The sequence below is a fragment of the Episyrphus balteatus genome, chromosome 4 (assembly GCF_945859705.1).
Source record: "Episyrphus balteatus chromosome 4, idEpiBalt1.1, whole genome shotgun sequence".
In the NCBI taxonomy this organism is placed as follows: Eukaryota; Metazoa; Arthropoda; class Insecta; order Diptera; family Syrphidae; genus Episyrphus; species Episyrphus balteatus.
The window spans coordinates 55,161,795-55,182,244 of NC_079137.1; the positions used below are offsets into that span (position 1 = coordinate 55,161,795).

General features: G+C 29.1%; 2 protein-coding genes across 2 annotated transcripts; one reads left to right on the forward strand and one right to left on the reverse strand.

The window, feature by feature from the left end:
- Positions 1 to 5,039: 5,039 nt before the first annotated feature.
- LOC129919266 (uncharacterized) lies at positions 5,040 to 6,645 on the reverse strand. Its single transcript, XM_056000119.1, has 2 exons — positions 6,537 to 6,645; positions 5,040 to 6,478 (listed from the first exon to the last, which is right to left on the reverse strand). Exons 1-2 carry the CDS (start codon positions 6,643 to 6,645, stop codon positions 5,091 to 5,093), a joined length of 1,497 nt encoding a protein of 498 aa, XP_055856094.1. The 3' UTR covers positions 5,040 to 5,090.
- Positions 6,646 to 9,234: 2,589 nt separating this feature from the next.
- On the forward strand, positions 9,235 to 18,876 carry LOC129918248 (interaptin). The gene is made up of 4 exons (XM_055998675.1): positions 9,235 to 10,535; positions 13,387 to 15,168; positions 15,237 to 15,344; positions 18,391 to 18,876. The coding sequence occupies exons 1-4, from the start codon at positions 9,621 to 9,623 to the stop codon at positions 18,640 to 18,642; spliced, it is 3,057 nt and encodes a 1,018-aa protein (XP_055854650.1). The 5' UTR covers positions 9,235 to 9,620; the 3' UTR covers positions 18,643 to 18,876.
- Positions 18,877 to 20,450: the final 1,574 nt, after the last annotated feature.

Here is a 20,450-nt window from a genome sequence, read left to right on the forward strand (position 1 = left end):
AAGTACACAATATCGTTATATGCTAAAAAAATTATTTATTTAATCGGCAAACAAAATATTGAAAAAAAAAGTGTTATGTGGAAGAAAGAAATGAAGAAACTACTTTAGATTGGAAAATTACTGCCTTTTCTATTTTTTAAAGTTCTTTTCTTGTTTTTATTTTTTTTTTTTTAAGATTTCAGAACATATTTTTAAAATGTTTTTCCATTGCAAATATACATTATGTTAATTATTTAAGCTACAGGGTGGATAGGTCGTTGTTAATTATTTTTCTGCAATTGTTCAGTTTTCTTGCAAAATCAAAGATCTGCTTAGTTACCTGATCATAGCGCCAATTGCTTTTTTTCTTAAGCAAAATTGGTGTTTCTATTAAAGTGATCCGCAGTGTAAGTAAAACATTTCTTTCATTTGAAAGAAAAAAATTCGAAAGAAACTTTGAGAATGGGACACAATTACCCTGTTTTCAAGGGAATTAAAACTTCGATTGAAAAATAAATAAAAATTATTATAGATGATTGAGTCTTAAGCTTGGTCAAACTATGAATTTATACCTGTGTAGAAAACCTTAGACCTAGATTCCATTTGAATTCTTCTTATTCGAAAATCGAAATGAATTGTCATATTGAGGTCTAAGAGCTGATATATACCAAGTCACAAAAAGTGAATTCGGAGATATAAAGAAAAATTGAATCTTATGGTGAATATTTTTTTTCGAACAAATGACAATTTGAATTACAACACTTTTGGATCAAACTAATGACAGACCTTAGTAGAGTGAACCTTGCGCTGATTTTAGCATTAGATTTAGATTTTTTCCTTTTATCTAGATTTATCCGTTTCAGCTGTGAGACCTACATATATTCAAGTCAATGGGGTAGGTAACAAAATTCTAAAGTCTAAACGATAAGCGGATTTTAGAGATTTAAAAAAATTTTACCATGAAGAAAAAAAAAATGATTTCAACTTCAAGCTTAATAATTATTAACTAGTTTAAGGTTTTGTTTGCCTTTCTCTAAAGGTAGGTCGATAACCCCTTGTACATATGTTGCCAATATTGGCAGTTTTGCCTTTGTTTAATATTTTTCAATTGACAAACTAAATGGAAATTTCTTTCAATCGCTTGAACTAGGCTTTGAGTTTGGTCCTGGAATTTCTTTCACTCGAATAAACAAGGTTTGGCTTCAAGAATATTTAATCGATTTTGTTTTTATGTTAGTGACCGTTTTGTAACTAGGTATATGTATGCTGTTTTTGAATGGGCTTCAGGAAATTCATATATTTCAAAACAGCATTAAGTGAATATTTAGGTTGAAAAAAAAGGCACAACAGTCGATGGAATAGGTATTCTCTAATGACCGAAAATACTTCTCCACAAAACCTTGTCATTTAGTTCTAGTACGCTGTAGCTACACATTTTTGGCTCCACAGTTCCCCGTGCATCAGTGCTTCCTCAACAAACTCCTTAAAGTTAATCTCAACAGTTTAAAATTATCAAAGATTTTGAAGCCTTGGTGAAAAATGGTTAAACTTAAAAATTAAGGAGTCATTGGAAGTTTTTACACTTTTGTTCTCACTTTTATTCGATAAAGTTGTTTTAATTAAGAATTCTTGTATGGTAAACTGAAACCATGTTTTGTTAAATTTGTTGGTGATAGTACCTAGAAATTCTTCATATTCAAAAAAAAAAATTAAGAAAAATATAACAAAAATAAGACTATTAACCCTGAAAACGTTGTATATTCAAGATAAAAATTTTTATTTTAGTTTTTATTTTGTTTTTTTTTTTTTTAATTTGATTTAGTTTTTATCTGCTTAACGTTAATAAATACCAATCCTAAAATACTTAATATTTTAAACTTACACATACACAGTCTCAAAAAAAAAAAAAAAAAAAATTAAGGTCTGGTATGAATGCTTCTCTACCTAACTTTTGAACTCATGGCACTTTTTTTGTCACAAAGTAGAAACAAAAAAATTAATAAGCTCAACAACTTGCTTTATTACTTAAACCAAATTAACTTTAATATCAATCACCTTTAAAGTTAATTTTCATAAAAATTAAAATTATACTTCCACGAAACACCCAACACTTTTTCGTAAAAAAAAAAATCAAAACATGCTTTAATGTGATTCTTATTTCAGCTTAAATGTTAAAAAAAATTTACCAAATAAAAACAAAATAAAAAGTAATAAGTGTTGTACTTATATTATATAAAAAAAAAAAACAATTATTATGTCGTTAAAAATTAAATTTTGATACATTTTTTATCTTTCGCTTACTTCGTCGTCTCAACGAAACGGATTAACTTCTTGATGTCAGACTACAAAATTTAAAAAACAAATAATAAAAAACAATACAAAACTCTATACAACCTAAATATAAATATAAAAAAAAAACAACAGATATTTATAAAATATGAACGTCTAAAAATTATAACAATAATAAATTATAAAAATATATATGAAAAAAAAAACAAAAAAAAACCACAAATGAAAGTATGGAAGTGAAAAGGAAACATTTATTTAGAGAAATATTACTACATACTTTAAAAATTCAGCATACATACATAAATATATACATAATTATATTTAATAGTAATAAAAAAAAAACGTTAAATATAATAATCTTAATTCATAGTTCATCTTCAATTTAGTTTAATATTACATAATAAGTCAAATGTAAATTAAAAATTAAAAAAAAAAAAAATAAATTTACATAAATTTATTGTGCGACTCATATTCGATAAACAAAATAAAATAGAAAACAACAAAAACAGGAGCAGAATAATACTGTATTTTTATGGTTTAGGATATTTTTTTTTTAAATAAAATTATTTTTATTACGCACATTTTCACTTATACTGTAAACAGAAAATAAAATTATTTCATTCCTTAACTTGAATTTTAAATAAGCATAAAATTAAAATTTAAATAAAAACAAAAAATCAAAGAAAAAAAAAAAACAAAAAATAAAACTGTTGAAAAGATGAACAAAGAAATAAATAAAATAAAAAAGTTAAAATTAAAATATGCATCTCTAAAACAAAACACAAAAATTCTTTTAATTTTTATGAATTTTTAATAAGAATTCATTAAAGAAAAATTAAAAGATAATAAAAACGAAATCAAATAAAAAAAATATATATTTCATTGCACTAGTCTAGTCACCTAAAATTACAATAAACTATTTGATTTTCGTATATATAGTTTTTTGAGTTATGTAATTCTGTCGTGTTTTATTTTCTTAATTTCATTTTTTAATAATTTTTTTTCAATGAATATGTCGTCCGATTTAAAAAAAAAAAATGTTTATAATCAATATACCTAAGTTAAGTGAAATTGTTTTTTATTTTTTTTTTTTTGCTAGGTAATAAGGAAGAATTTAATATAAATTATACAAATCGATAGATAATAAAATCTAAATTACTGTAAAATTAAATGATTATTTTATTTATTCTTACTGGAATTTTCAATGTTGAAATAAATTGAGTTTGGAATGATGATACTACCTTTTAGACAGAACATCAGTCTAATAACATGTTATGAACAGACTGCGTACTGGATTCATTTTGATAATTTTGGACAGATTTAAAATAGAGCTTTTTAGATGCTTTTGCATACAAAATTTTATTGAAATCGATTAAGTCGTTTATTTTAAATAATAAGAAAACGGTCTATGGGAGGACTCTTAATAACAGCTTTTGGAAACTAAAACTTTTTTCACGAAGATATAAGACAAAAGATATCAATTTTCTAAAAAAAGTCCAAATAACTTGAGGGATTTGCTTTATACAAATTTTGACACCTTAAGAACCATTGGTAAAATGCGTCATATTTCTTCGGAAAACTTTTAATGAAGTATAAATATGTAATGATATTATTAAAATTTTTTTTGTAAGACATGTGATAAGAAAAGTAGGTAATACTTAAAATTAATTTCAACCAGTTTTGGAGTTATGGAAGTTTTTTCAAGAACGCTTTTTTGGTTAAATTAGAAATATATTAGAATACAAAAAAGAATGATGTTGGGGTCTTAATTCTGCGGGGGTAAAATTTATTTTTTTCGAAATTCAGCTTTACAAAATTTTGCTTTCAAAATCTGTTTTTCAAAATTCAACTTTTCATAATTCTTTTTAGTAAAAAGTTTTTACAAAATTCTGCAAAAAATAAAAAACGGGTTTGGAAAATGTTAACACAGGAGCGATTTTCAACAGAATTTTTTAAAATCATCTTCTCACAAATTTGACTGCGTATTTCATTACTGAATTACTTTCTTAATTTTTTTAATGTTCTTTTTTTATTAATCAAAACATTTATATAAATATCATTGGTCTGGAACGAAAATAGCTATTCAAGGATTTTGTGTTCTGATTCCGAAGCTAAAATTTTTAATTGACACGTCAATTTTTTGAAATATTTGATAATTAACTGGTCAAAAACGGGTTTTTGTGTACTTTTGACATTGAAAAACAATACCATACAATTTTATTTGCAAAATTTCTAATGCAACCACGAAATCCCATATTTTATCGTTTTTAATACATAATATGTATATTATTTTTTGTTTTTTCAAACTTAATAAGAAATGCATGATATCGTGGGCACAATGCCAAAACCATGAATCTGCAAATTGTAGTTTTGAGAAAAACGGCTTCAAAGTTTTGGAAACTCGTGCAACGTACATTGATAGTTTAGGCTACTGGGCAACAGATGAAGGATTGGGATTGATGCAGTGAATAGAGGAACCGATAACAAGTTAAATGACGCATCAAAGTGAAAATGTCCAAAAATGCAGATTCGCGGTTTTGGCTTTGCACCGACTATATTTCAAAATCCTAGTGGTTAAAATAACTACTGTTTTTTTTTTTTAACTCCGATTTATGATGTGTTTGAAGAAAAAGCAATTATTATGAAAAAATATATATATATAGTACGCAAAATATTTGAATATTTGATTTAAAAAAAAAATAGATTTTCAAATTCTTTTTATAGAATACTTAGTTTGGAAGTCAAAGAAATGATATAAAGAGAAACGAAAACGATGAAACACAAGTTTTTTCGCACTAAAAAAATGCATGTTTTTTTACTTTTTAATTTAAGATCACATTATTAATAGTTTTCCCATAATCGTTGTCAATTTTTATAACGGCAAATTTATCTGCCGATCCAAACTGCATATGCTTTTGAAAAACCAATATAACCGTGCTAGAATAGTAAACAAATTTCTTCAAAAGTGCATATCGCACTCCATGGATCAATTTCTGATGAGTTTCTTCTTTTTGTGTTAAATCTGTATCATTTTTCATATCAAATGCTAACATCAAAATGTTATGATACATTGATGTATAATTAACAACGCTATCTAAAGTTGTAACGGATAAAATTAAAGCTTCTGGCCTAAAATGAGAAATTTTAATTGCTTGTTCGCCAATACTGGAACATACAATTATGGCATCAGCTTGGAAATCAAATGATGCAGCTAAAACCGCTCGAGCCAATAAACTGCTCGAACTATGTGGCTTCTTATAAATGTCTTTTTCCAAAATTTCTGATTTAGATAGTTTTTGGAAAACTGCTTCAAAAAGTCGAAGAAAGTCAGTTTTACATGGAAGAATGAATTTGTCAGGGAGTTGAAATGCATGACAGTAGTCTGAAGGATGTACAAATTTTGACCAACAACCTAGTAAAAATATCGGTTTTCTTTTGTAATATGATCTCTCCATTAAAACTCGAGCTCCAGGTGAAAGTTTGATAATTTCATCTTCTGGGAAATTATCGGAACAATCTATTAGAAAACCGTCATATCCATTGGAAATCCATTTAGCATCTTCCAAACTTTCAACACATGAAAAAGTTAGTCGAGTAAATAGGTAAAAATGTTTGCATTTAAGTTCAGATAAAGTTCCGTGGAGTTCGTTACAGTACTCGGGACTCCCAGGTGTATGTGAAATGATCACATTGATATTGGTGCCAATAGCAAAGGTTATATCTTCGAGTTCTTCAGATGAAATCTTTAAATGTGCCATTTCGATGTGTTTGGGGAATCTTGCAAGCATACGTGGTTTAACTATCCCAGGTACAATGACTTTGCATGTAACTTGGTCACTTATTTGGTTGGTCTCAACCACTTGAAGCTGAATGAATTTACCTAAGCGGATTATGTCACATTTTTTAACATCGGGCATCAGGAACTTTGCATTCACATAAATCAAACTGTGACATGATCTAGAAGCATATTCCCTATTCGTTGTCAATACAACCAACTTGTTAAGCTTCAAGTTCAAGCTTATTTTATTTCTCTTAAATTTTCCGGTGTACTGAAGTCTGGGACTAAGTTTTAAATATATTGAAAATGGAATAGAGAAATCCAAAAGCTTGGATTCTTTATAGGCTGCATCTTTAAGCCGTTCAATTACTTCCAAATTTTGTTGAACCGAACCAAAGAAAAGATCCAGCCCAAAATTGAAAATTCCACTTTCTAAAAACAATGTTAAATTATTTAATTCTCAGTGCAAAGAATGTTGTAGAGATTTTACTTATATAATTTGTTATTGTTTCTTCGGTGTCATCTTGTGAAATTTCTACTGATAGCTTATTGTTAGTAAGGGCAAGCTTAGAATTTGTTCCAAGACTTTCGACATTCATTCTGTACTCGTATTAGGGTTATTTATTAATTTTAAGTAGGTACAGATTTCAAGATTTTGAAAAAAAAAATTTAACTGAAATTAACAAATAAATAAACAAAAGTCATTAAAATTACAGCTCACACACTCTTCTAAAATAAATCTTGTTGACATTATACATATATTAGACTATTTGGCCTACAATACGCATGGGAAGGATTTCAGCAAAAGGACTTCTATTGCTCCGTATCCCAAAGCAAGATGACAGTCGTCGTAGTCCTTGTTACACTTCATTCAAATTTCTATTCATATTTTTTTTAATGAGTCCAATCTGCATATGCACTGACAATTTTCCACACCTTTGCATCACCCATGTTTTAGAGATACCAAACGGTCTCTGGACATCGAAACCAACACGTTTCCATAGGTATCTAATTCTTTCGCAAGATGTCTACCCGCCATCTCTTCATCATCTCTTCTAATTCGGAGATTCGAGATCAAGGAAAAAACACACCGGAAAGGTAGACCACGGTATTTGTAGGAAAAAAAAATTCTAACCGGAACTTCAACATTCAGGTTGTTCAATTCTTTTCATACAATTTAGCAGTAAAGGCTTGGCCACACCGAAGGGTACATGCGGTAGCGGTACGGGTAATTGTATGAAAAAAATTCCACATCTGAACGTTGATGTGTCAGCTTGGAATTTTTTTCATACAAGTACCCGTACCGCTACCGTATGTACCCTTCGGTGTGGCCAAGCCTTAACGCTATCGCATACACCTTTCGTGTGTGTTCCTTCATCAAAATTTTATTTTGATTGTGCTTTTTTATTTCATTGGCGTCAAGCGTTGAGGTTTTTTACTCAGAATTCAAGAGTATATAATATGAAGAGCTTGTGCAATTCTAAACGTGAATCCCCGACAAACAATTTTGGTCCTATAAAGGCTTGGCCACACCGGAGGGTATGCGGTAGAGGTACGGGTAGCGGTAACGATATTTGTATGAAAAAAATTCCACATCTGAACGTTCATATGTCAGTTTGGAATTTTTTTCATACAAGTACCGTTACCTCTACCCGTACCGCTACCGCATACCCTCCGGTGTGGCCAAGCCTTAAAGCTTTACAGATGCAATTGTTGCTTCTGTAAAGCATTATAGAAGCAAAATTGTTAGTAGGTCATTTATAGGGGGCACTAGTTTCCACTAGTTTCGCTAATTTCGATGAGCTCCTCTGTTCATTTCATTTTCATTTCACTGCTACCAAAAAACGCTTGTGTTTTCATTTAAATGCGTCATTTTACTTGTTATAGCCTTTTTCACACCAAACCCAAAAACGCGGTTTATGGCAAAAAGTTTCCAAAAACCTGAAAAGCGTTCACACAACAAATTTACAGGTTTTTGTTTGACGTTTAAAATTTTTTGACATCCAAATGTCAAGTTTTCGATGGGATTTAATTTTCGTTGTTTATATCAGCTTGAGATCACAAAATTGATGAAATAAAATGAACTCTGGCAATTTAAATATAATTTTATTTATTTGGTTGTTAAATTGTGTAGTTTCATTTTAATTTCTTCCGGAGAATAATATATTGGCCACGCCTCAAATTCTTTAGACATTTTGATGTAAATATGGCCGTTTTTTCGGCTGCCTTTGAGCTATGGCTCCTTTTCAGCCCAAAGTTCCAATAGGAACTCTTCATCTTCGGTCCCCCACATTTTTTTTGTATATTTTTTCTGCTCTGCCATTTTCTATAATTAATGAAAGAAATAAAAAAAGAAATTTGATTTATATTATCAAAAAAAAAAAAAAACCGAAATTTATTTAAATTTATTTATTTCGCATGGGTAAGACACCAAATTTCACTTAACTGTAATGAATAAATAAAATAAATTATAACCGATAATGCACTTTTTAGTTGTTTTTCACACAAATAAATTTAATTTTGCTAAATTAATTCTTTAAATAAAAACAAACTGCTGTCATGTTGACAAAAAAAACTTCCATAAATTTTTAGGGAAAGTTTTCTTGCCTAACTTTCCAGTTAGCTTTCCAATAAAATTACCTAAATTGGAAGTATTTTTTTTGACAGCTGACCAATCAGAGACCGAGAAATTACCTAAATATTTAGTCCCTAACGTTGCTGAACCTGCCCAATTAGTTATCTTTGCTTGTCAGTTTTGTTTTTTTTTTGTCTGCTGTCAGTTCTTTTTTTTGTCTGCTGAATTGTTGCTGAATTGCTGAAAAGGTTTGTTTGGTTATTTCGTTTGGAGTTGAATGTTTTCATTTAGAGCTGTAATTTCATGTTCGGTACATTCTAGAGAGCAATGTCATTGAACACGCTTATTGAATGGTGAATGCACCCACACCCAGTCTAGGTTTTTGTTTTTTTTTATTTGAAAATATAGCGGTATTCCATTTTTAAATTAATCCGCCATTGTACAAAAACCAAGATGTTTCCGCTTCCAACATAACCGATTAAAAGGTTTGAGTATTAACTTAAAACCGTATCAAAATGTCTTTGCTATATAAAACTGCATCTCAAACTGTAATCTGTAACCATCTGTCATTTTGCCATCTGACTTGTCCCAATAATTGTCCCAAAAAAAAACAAGAAAAGTGAAAGAAAACAAGCTACAAAAAGTGGTTGGATTTTCGCTACAAATTAAAGAAAAAAAAAAGTGTTTTGTTTTCATGTTTATTAAATAAAATCCTATTAAATTGTATCACTTTACAATTTTCTTATTGTAAATTATACTTATTTTGCAAAAACACTATTCCATTTGATGTGATTATGTAGATAAATTATAATAATAAATAATGACATCACCATATTCTCAAGTACCATTGTTTTCGTCATAATGTAAAGACAAAATAAGCCAACAAACCCAAAAACAAGACCATTTCGAATTCTATAACAAATTTGAAGCATATTAAAAATGCTTCTGATAAGAAAAATTGTATAAAAAAACAAAGAACAAAAAAAAATATTCCAAATAATGATAGAAAATAACAATGAACAACCAACAAATGCAATTAATACAAATGCAAAAAATGATATTAGGGCGGAGCGCCCGAATTCGAGGCGCGAATCAGTCTCATCACAAATATCCTCAAGTACAACATCCCCTCACTACGATTCAGGCAATATTAGTGACTTGAATTTGAATTTTCATCCAGCTTCGTTAAGTTCAGCTGATGACGATTCAATTTCAAGCGATAGTTTGCAACAAAATAATAAATATCAATTTTTGTTGCGTGAAAAGGATCAATCACTTTTCTTAGCGTTGCAAGATGTTCGCAAACTTAAAAGCGAATTAGAACGTTTGAGTAAATCAGAAAAATGGTATAAAAGTGAGCTTAAACTTCAGAGAAATTCGAAGTTGGAAGTTCTTGAGAAATTATACACAAATGAAAGAAAATTCACTCAAGATAATCAAAATCTTCAAAATGAAAGAATTGCTTTATTCGCTCGTTGTAGCGAATTGGAAAATCAATTGCAAATTGAAAAAGATTCAGCAATGAGATTGTTAAAAACCAATCACTCTCGGCAAATGATTCAATCAGATGAAATTGATTCGAAAGTTGATTTCGAATTGGAACAACATCGTCAAAGATTGGCTGATCAAAATCAATTGATTGATATACTTCGAAATCAGAAACGAAGTTTATTGAATGATTTGCAAAAGCTTGGGTGTGAAAGAGATGAGATTGTTTTGCAATTGCAAAAAAGCATTGCACAATTGGAAGATGAGAATCGAACAATTACGAAAAGATGTTTGCAATTGGTTGAGTCGAAAATTGCGCTGACGGATGAGATTGCTGGGAAAGAAGCTGATTGGAAGAGTACGAGCAATGAGGTGTTGGATTTGCAGATTGTTGTAAGGAAATTACAAGAGAAACTCCATACACATGTAAGTTATCATTGTTTTCTAATCATAATTTACTAATTACTTTTAACTCTTTAGCACCATTGAGAGGGGTCGGGTATTATTAATCTTTAAAAGTTTTTCCCCAATGTTTTGTATCATTTTGAGTCGACCAACAGCTATAGTAGGTATGTCCCGTCTCAGAATGTCTCCTTTGAGGATACGTTTCCTTTTTTATTTTCTAGAAATAAGTTAGAATTATAAAGTTTTGTAGTTTATTTCTATAGGTCCTTTTAAACGTGCCACTTTGTCTATTGGTTCTTTTTCTTAATTACTTAGGGAATTATTAAATTAACTCTAAATACTGGACATTGAGCTTGTAATCTTTTGTTGGGTTAGGCTCAAGGTTATAGTAAATCGAAGGCAAAAGTGAGATAAGCATTATTATCTTATCATCCACAATTTTGAAATTATCATGAGCATCAGATTTTCTTATGTTTCAAAAGTCTGAATTGGAGCTAAGGTGGTTTTCATACTAAAAGCTGTAGTAAGTCTATCATCCTTCCTATCAAAAATACTTCCTTAGACGCAACACAGGAAGGGTAGGTAGTTAGAAATGGTGGCTTCTAGAGGACATGCTCAGAGAGCGCAAAATGTACCAGGGCCAATCCGGACAAGAAATAACGGTACCTGTCATATACCAATTTTGGAAAAGTTCAATTTTCTCAAAAACGGCTCCTAAGATTTTTATTAAAAAAACCGAGAAGTTTTTATATGAGTCTATCTTTAAATGAAAAAAAGTTTTTTTTTCAAAAATCTTTGCTAACGGTACCTCCCATAGAACCGTTTTTTTTTAATTTTAAATTATCTTCCAAATTACTAGTTCAATTTTAACGAATTTTCTTATTCAAAAACATTTATATTGTCTTAATATAAATCAAAAACAAAATTATGAAAAAAATAATTTTTGGATTTAAAAAAAAAATTTTGAACATTTTTTTTTTTGAAAAATTAAATTTTTGAAAACTTGACATTTTTTTGAAATTTTAGTTTAACGTGTTGATTAAAAGTTTCTAAAAAATGGCATACCAAATTTATTTTAAAAAATCACTTTTTTAAAAAACAGCTCTAACGATTTTTAAAATTTTTTTTCCTAAAATTGCATCTTCAAAGAGAAATTAAGCTCAATTTTATTTAAAGAGTTGTTTTTATAATTTAAGAACGAATTTTAAGTTTTTTGAATACATTTACAAAATTTGTATATATGTTAGTTTGTATGTTAGTTCTAAGAGCAAGTTCGTGCGACGCATTCGTGCAAGTTATTTTTTACTACCTCAAAAATACTGACTAAAATGCAAAAATATGATATCTTGGTTTTTTATATTTATTTTTTACAAAAATAGTTGGATTTTAACAAAATTTGATTTAAACTTACCTTTTTATGTGGCTATTGCCTATTTTTATTGTTTTTTTGCAAAATATTAATTTCTGGATTCTTGACAAATTTGTTTTTTTAAAAATAGGCTTTTATTCAATCAGAAAAGTTACCGAAAAAATGTTTTATATTTGAAAAATTTGGGATGCCGTGATTAAAACTATTTATTTAAGACTATGTAGAAAACCTGCACTTTCATTTCTAAAAATATTAGGAAAATTGAAAAAAACCACAATATTTTAAATCGATTTTCCCGTAAATTACAGTTGAATTCGCCAGCCATATTTTTCCATAGAAACCTTATTATACTTTTCTAATGGACTTTGATTTTCTGAATTCGAATTTATTATTAAAACTGCTTTAACTTTTTAAACTTTTGAGATATCGAGTTTTGAACTTTTTCGGTAAGATTTTCTTTTCCTCCCTTCTCCTGGCATGATACTCATCCATTGCTGCTTTTGTTTTTCGCTGCATCATCTTCATATGTGCATATGCTGCCAACTCTTTTCGACATACCCATTCATTTCAAGCTGTCACTTTAGGCTCTGGCAACTTAAGGTGTCCTAAAACGTCCAACGTTGAATTTCTTCTTCTTTTCTGTTCGGATTTTTTTTAATTCGAGCTCTGAATTAAGTCTCTAGCATATAGTCAGAGTTAACATTTACCGATCTTAGAATTGAAGACCTCGACCACCATGATCTTCAGTTTCGTCGGTCGGGTCGTGCACTCGTATAAAGTATACATATATGTTTTGAAAGGTAACATTGATGCAAATCACAACCAGGCGATTACTTATCGACTTAAATCGTCCAAATTTTGCTTTTAAGCCTTGTTCCCACGACGACGAATCTGCAGCCTATTTGCAGCTGAATGAATGTCAAAATTTTACCTGATCCTTTCCACCTCATCTCCTGGATTGCAGTAATATCTGCCGCAAACTGCCTGAGGACAGATGCCAAATTTTGAGTAGCGTCTATGGTGTTAAGTATCCAAGTTTCAAGTGGATTGCATACTCTCATATCATAATCCATTGTAGTTCCGGTCCTGGTTGCTATTTGAAAAGGGGAGGAGGTTTTGAGGTGTTGATATATTTTTCTGCAATCTGAAGGGGCATTGAGTAAAATTATTTTTAAAGCGTTCTTATTTTCTCGCGTTTAATTCTCGCAATCAATAGTTCAGCAAGTCAAGTTCGGTTGGTCAGGTTTAAAATTAGCTTTACTTTTGCTTCTGCAGTCCTAACATTAAATATTGAAAAAATGCTTGCAACATGTTGAAGTCCTTGTTGAAGTGATAGGACTAGCTACACCTCTTGAATCTAGAGGACGTTCTTTAAAGGCTCCAAGGTAACAATAATGCTTCCGCGAAAGACCCCGCTAGAGATGAGTTTTCTACAACACTTCAATTTCTTTAATTTGCTTACAAAAGCTGTTATATATTTAAGCTTTAATATTTTTATTCCAGATCGCTGAAATAAATCACAAAGACAAAGAACTCACCTCTCTGAAAAATGAGCTTTCTCAAAAACAAGATACAGACTCTGATCTCTTAATAAAACATCAAAAAGAATTATTCGAAAAAGAACAATCGATTTCAAATCTTACCGAAACCATTAATTCTTTGAAAACTGAAATCAGTGACTTACAAGATCTTCACAAACGTTACAATGACCAACAATTGGAAATTGAGCATCTTCGATCACAATTACAAGAACAAACGTCTCAAATTGAAATATTCCAAAAGTTAGAAGAGGAACAAGATTCAAATCCAATTGAAACTTTGGAGAATCCAAAACAAAACAATTTAGTCACAAATGCTCCTCCTCCAACCATTTCTAACGACGAACAAATTGAACAAATTTTAAAACAAAACAAACAACTACAAACCCAATTGGATTCTATCAAATCTAGTCAAAGCTTTGAGCACAATAATTTAAAAAAAATCCAAACAGAAATGCAACAAATTTCTGAAAAATATCAAAATGTATGTAAATTATATGAAACATCCAAATTTGATTTGGACATGAGAGACATAACAATTGAAAAATTACGTTTTGAAAAAGAAAAAGACACTCGTGAAATAAAATCCTTACGAGAGAAATTAATTCAAGTCACAAATCAACTCGATTGTCAAAGAACTTTAGGTACAGAATTTGAATTTTTACTTTCAAAAACTCAACAAGAAATGAATCGACTGAAATCAGAAAACCAGTGCAATATTGATAAAATCATTAAACTTAAAGTTGAAACAAACCAAAGTGCAGAGAGACTTAATGAGAAAGATTTACAAATTGATGATTTGAAAGCAGAACTTTTGGTTGTTAAGGAACAAAATGCTAAGCTTATTTCAAATAATACATTAAAGGTTTTGCAGGATAGACAAAATAGTCAAAATAGAGTTGAATTAATGCAACAATTAATGTCACTTCAAGTTGGCAGGGTTGAGCAATTAAACGCTGAACAACAAGAATGGGAGAACTTGCTAACGGCTCTAGATAACCCCAAGAATGATGATCACCAAGTTCAATCCAGTGAATTTGATGATCTAAATCAACTGTTTGACGAGCAAAATATTGAACTTGACGAGTTGAATGAAAACTATCATAAACAAAGTGAAAGTTTCAGAAAAGCTCTTGACTTGTCACAAAAAGAAAATCAAATTTTTAAAAACAAATTGAATAGTGCCAGTTTGAAAATAAATGAATTGGAAAGTCGAATTCAAGCCATGGAAAGTGCCAATGTTGATTATCAAAAAGAAATTGCACATCTTGCCGGAACGAATGAACGTCTGATACAAGAATTCAATAAAGACTTTTCAAAAGAAAGAGAAAGCCATAAAAAACAAATAAAACAATTCCAATTGAAGGCCAAATTACGAAGAGAAGAAAGTGATAGGTTACGAGAAAAGTTACAAACTGAAATAGATCAATTGAAATCTTCCCAAAAACTGAATGATACAATTGAAAAGGATCAACATGTTCAACAACAAAATATTGAACAAGATCGAATTTTACAAAATGTTCTCGAAACCGAACATCAAAGGAAAATGATTCGTTATGATTTACATATTAGATCACTTTTGTCCAATGTCAAAAGTTATAAGAAAAATCTGGAAGTTGTAGAAAATCGTTACGATGCTTTGAAAACGAAGTCGAAGGATATGGTTGAAGTTGAGCAGTTGAGAGCGATGGAATCTGCTTTGCAAGATATGCGGATGCAGTTTGAAAATAGTCAGATGGAAATTAATGTAAATAGGAAACAAATTAAATTTTTGTTATTTATTTAATTTATTTTAATATTTTTTTTTTGTTACAGAACTTGAAGCATCAACTTAAAACTATGAATGAACAGTTTTATGCTACTGATGCAAGTAAAAGTTCTAATGCAATGGATATGACTAATCTTATGGACGATTATAAGAAGGTGAGTTTGTCGGTCTTTTTTTTTAACAAAGGAAAAACAATTTTATTTAACAGAAATTGCACTTTAAAAATCTAAAAAAGATTTAATTTTTAAAACTTGTTTTCTTATCGTATAGGATCGTCTTATACATATATCCACATGTCGGATTTTATATTTTCACTTGATTTAGGCTCTCAGATATAGAATGCTAAAAAAGTGGGTCTCATAAGTAGTAAATAAAAAAAAAATTAAAAAAACATATTTTTGGATAAAAAAAAAAATAATATTTTTTTTCAAACAAGGACCAATAAAAGTGTTGATTAATATTTCCTTTTTAATGGCATACCTCTTGAATTTTTTTAAACATTTTTTTGAAATTTTTAGTTATAAAAAACAGCACCAACAATTTTAAAATTAATTAATTCACAATTTTCTCTAAAAATTCAAAATGTACATAATGTATATTAAAATACATACACACAAGAAATTAAATTACATACTTTGTTTGGAGTAATAAAAAAAAAAAAACAGGAGAATGCCCAAAAATATATGGAGGAAAAACCCAGCATCGATACGAATAAGACCTATATGTCTTGAAAGAGCATCAATAGTAGATAACGAAAATGATTTTTTTTTCAATAAACCATCCCCGGAAATTTCTACGCCAATTCTTATTTTCTAACTATAAAGTGTTTTATCACCCTTATCAACCTTAGCTTATGGCACATGATCTTTGGGTATTTTTCGATGCTGTATCTCATGAAACTAAAAACAATTGGAATTCCCTGAAATAAGAATCGTCATAGCAAATTCCGGGGAAGGTTTAAAAAATAAATGTTCATTATTGTTATCTACTATTGAAGCCCCTTCAAGCCATATAGGTCTCATTCATATCGATTCTGTTTTTGGGCATTCTCCTGTTATTACATTATACAGTTTTGATTAAATTTCTTGTACGATTAAATTAAAAATATTCTAGGCATCTTTTCCCATAAGATCAAGTACGTGCGTTTTATTTAGTGGCCAAAGCTTGTGCTGCATTAGATGGGTTCAATCTGTGCCCGACTAACTAAATATTTTTTGATGGAACGAGTTCTTCTGCCTTAGCAACCCTGAAAGGATACGCAATTTTCCATTTGAAACATTTGTTTACCAGTCTTATGCTACTATTAGGCAATTATCTTAGTTTATGTTGGTTCCTGGGAACTTGCAAACAGACAAGATTTATTTATTTAATTCGTTAAATCTTAAAATTAAATTAACATATATGCATCATGATGAATTAGATTGACAGTTTGTTGATGTAGAGGTACGCAGAAGCCTTTGGAAATATTTAGGTGTGAGAACATAAACAAAAACGCATCCGTTCTTGATGTTTTACTTAGAGCTTCCTTAGAGGCCATCTCCACTTTTACATCGTGTGAATAAGTCCGCGCAATATTTTTGAACATGACGTTATATATTTTTTTTTTCTTTTGAAGCTTTTAACACAATTTTTAGATATTGCTTTATCGAAATAGTACCCCATATTTCTAATAAATGGCACCAATAGTTTTTAATTGCCAATTAATTTTGAAAGTTCGACTTTTTTTGAAAGTAAACAAATTTGTGTAAAAACTACGAAATTCAGGAAAAATAGTTTTCATGGATAAATTAACGGGGTTTAGTTTTTTGGATTTTAGGAAAGTCCCTAAAAATAAATATTAGATGGTTTATTGTTTTTTTAATTTTTGCATTTAGGTATATACAAAAATATATTATATATAAACTTATTTTTTTACTCCGTATATTTCGAAATAACTAAGTAAATAATGAAGATCTTGAATTAAAAAAAAAATACGTGTGTTCTTTTTCTTCTTCTTTTGCTCGGCGCTCGCTGTTATGATCTCGATGCCGAGAGGATCATAACTATTCCATGTATCTGCTTCACACTAGTGATCCGCCTCCCGGTTTTGTATTGTTCCATTTCTGAGGCCAACTGAATGCTGGTGTTTTTGTATTTGCTTGTACCAGGAGTTTTTAGGCCTACTTTTCTTTTTACTTCGTGTTGGAATATTGTAAAAAATACGTATTTTATTATAGTTAATATTATATATTCAAGGGGTTGAAAGCTGAGTTAATTCGGGATTAGTTAATTTAAAAAAAAAAATTACTAGCCAGAGTTATCTCAGAAGCAGCTTCTGAATATAAAGCTTCCAAGTCTAAATTTTTTTTTAACAAAAACATTTTACGCATTTCCTCAATCAATGTCCATAACCTGGACTTAAGAAAAATTATATCTCCAATTAATGAGAACTAGAGAAATCTTTAAATAACTGCATGATCGGTCACAACTTCTTAAGCTTAAGTGCCTTCTTCTTCTTAGACGTGCTCTTAAAAAAAATTTTAGTTTGTGTGACAACTTTGAGAACTGATATCAATGAAAAATTAAAAAAAAACCAATATCAATTTCTTGGCGCTAAGAATACTACGTATGATTATTATTTTGGTTTTGAAATGACTTGAAAAAGATGGTGTTCAAGGTAAACATGCCTTTTTCTTAGTCATGTTTGATTAGTCATGTTAAAATTAGCAAATTCAATATTTGAATCCGAAAGCTGGTTTCCTAGAAAATAAATTAAAAACAAAAAACGTGCATGAAACAAAATGTTAGTCCCATTATAATTGAAATAAGTTATTGTTTTTTAAAGTTTCTGTTTATCTTTTTTTTAACTGAGTTTCTTAATTGATTTATGAATAATAGTTTTAGGCACATTAGGAATGATAAGCCAGTAAAGTTTACTAGCTGTTACTTTACTTTTTACGATTGCTGTCGAAATCTTGTCTGTAGACAAAATATAGAAAATTTAACATCGCAACATTTACATGCGTGGTTTTCGTTTATGACGATACGAAGTGTGTTTTTTTTTCCCCAAAAGCATTGCCTCTACGCAACACCATTTTGTATGCTCTTCATAAAAACTTATCACTTAACTTTAACATAAACTTATCTTAATTTATTCTTTATTATAATAATTACCTACATTTAAGACTTAAAAAAATAAATAATTTCGTTTTTTTCTTACAGCTAATCCAACAGTCACAAATAATAACAACAAAACAACCCTCAACTTCGGAGATTTATAAATTAATTAATAAAAGCAACAGCTTTGTGCCAAAACTTACAAATATTTCTAATTCTGTAAATAAGCTGCGAGAAGATATACAACAAGTATGTACCGTGATAAATGTATCATCTTCTGGGAGAGCAGGTAGCCCGCAGTTAAAATTGTCACTTATGGATGAGCTCAAATTAGCTGACAATAAAAACTTTACTTAAAAAAACCATCTTAACAATAATAGTATACATTGTAAATAATTTTTATTTGTGATTATTTATTTATGTTTAACTTTTGTTGACTTGTAAACAAAGATTAAAAAAAAAAAAAACAAAATTCAAACACATATGATTATGTATAAAAATAGTGCATACATAAAATGTAAAAGATTCTGTGTAGATAATGTATCATTAGATCATTCTAGAAATATTTTTTTTTTCTTCTTTTGGTAATAAAAAAAATGCCACAAATGGAAAATTAATATTTTTATTTATTTATTTTGTCATGAGAGAAACAAAAACAAAAATTAGGTTTTGGGAAATACCAATAGATGTGGTTTTGTTTTAGGCTTGGCAGATAACACAATTTTTGTTGGGCATTTACTTCTTGAGTTTTACTTTGTTTAAAAAAGAACAAATCAAGAGTAGTTTACGAAAGATGAGAAACTTCTTTCAAAAATGTATCTATTCTGGAATGCTGCTTCTGTGCGTAAATTAAGATCTAAAATTTAAAAAAGCTTTATTGAAATAGTACACCATATTTCTAATAAATAGCACCAATAGTTTTTAATTGGCAGTTAATGTTGAAAGTTTGGCTTGTTTTTGAAAATAAGCAAATTTGTGTAAAAACTACGAAATTCAGAAAAAAATATTTTTCCTGCATAAACTAATGGGGTTTTATTTTTGGATTTTAGGAAAGTGCCTAAAAATAAATATCAGATAGTTTTCTGTTTGCATTTTTGCATTTATACACAAAAATAAATTATTTAAACTTATTTTTTTACTCTGTAAATTTCGAAATAACTAAAGCCGTGTTTTACTGGTACTTAGTATTTTACTGAGTAAACATTTTATGCTGTAAACAACATCAATTGATTACTTTTATTTGTTTATTATAATCTTTATTGTATAAGGCTCAAAAATGTATTAGTTTAGAAAAAAATTCTCTATAAACCAACAAATACAAAACTTTTGTTTATCCTTAGCAATCTTTTGTTGTTACTTCCCGTGTAAAATTTTACTGAGCTAAGTACTGAGTTACGTATAAAACACGGCTTAAGTAAATAATAAAGATATTGAATTTAAAAAAAAATACGTCTTTTATTATTGTTAAAGGCAAGTCGATCGACATCAAAATTTACAATCTTGGGTTAAAAGTTATTACAAAATAGCAAACCAACTTTATTTTAAGAACTGTTTTTAAAAAATCTATTTATAAGCAAATAGTTTGGTAAAAAACGCATCTTGTTCTCGTGTTTGAAATTAGGGACATATTTCCATCGAAGTTGTTATTTGCTAAAGTTTACAATATTTTTTTGGAGATATATTTTTTTTATATTTGAATTTTTAGATATTCAACTTAACTAGCCACTCTGGTGTATGTGTAACATTTTTTTCTTCAGAAAAAAAAAGTTCTATCGGATCTCTTACCAACAAAATCATGAAAGCAGTTATTTTTTGTTAATATAAATATTATGTGTAGAAGAGGCTTCAAAGAACCTCTTTAAAGTCTTTATTTTGAAATCTCACATTGTAAGGAAGAAATCATATATATTATTACGGTTGTCGAACACCCTTTTCCGGGACTTACACCGAACAGATTTTAATAAATTATATCTTAAAAAAAGGCGAATTTCTGCCGCCAGAATCTGGCAAAGTATAAATATATAAATGTTTATAATTTTTAAGAAATCTTAATTTGTTTAAAAAATAATATTCCAGCCAAAATGAATTTTAAAATGACTTTTTACCACTTTCCAATGAATCTGGAAATGTTTGACATGGCGTGTTCCTGTTTACATTAGGGGTGT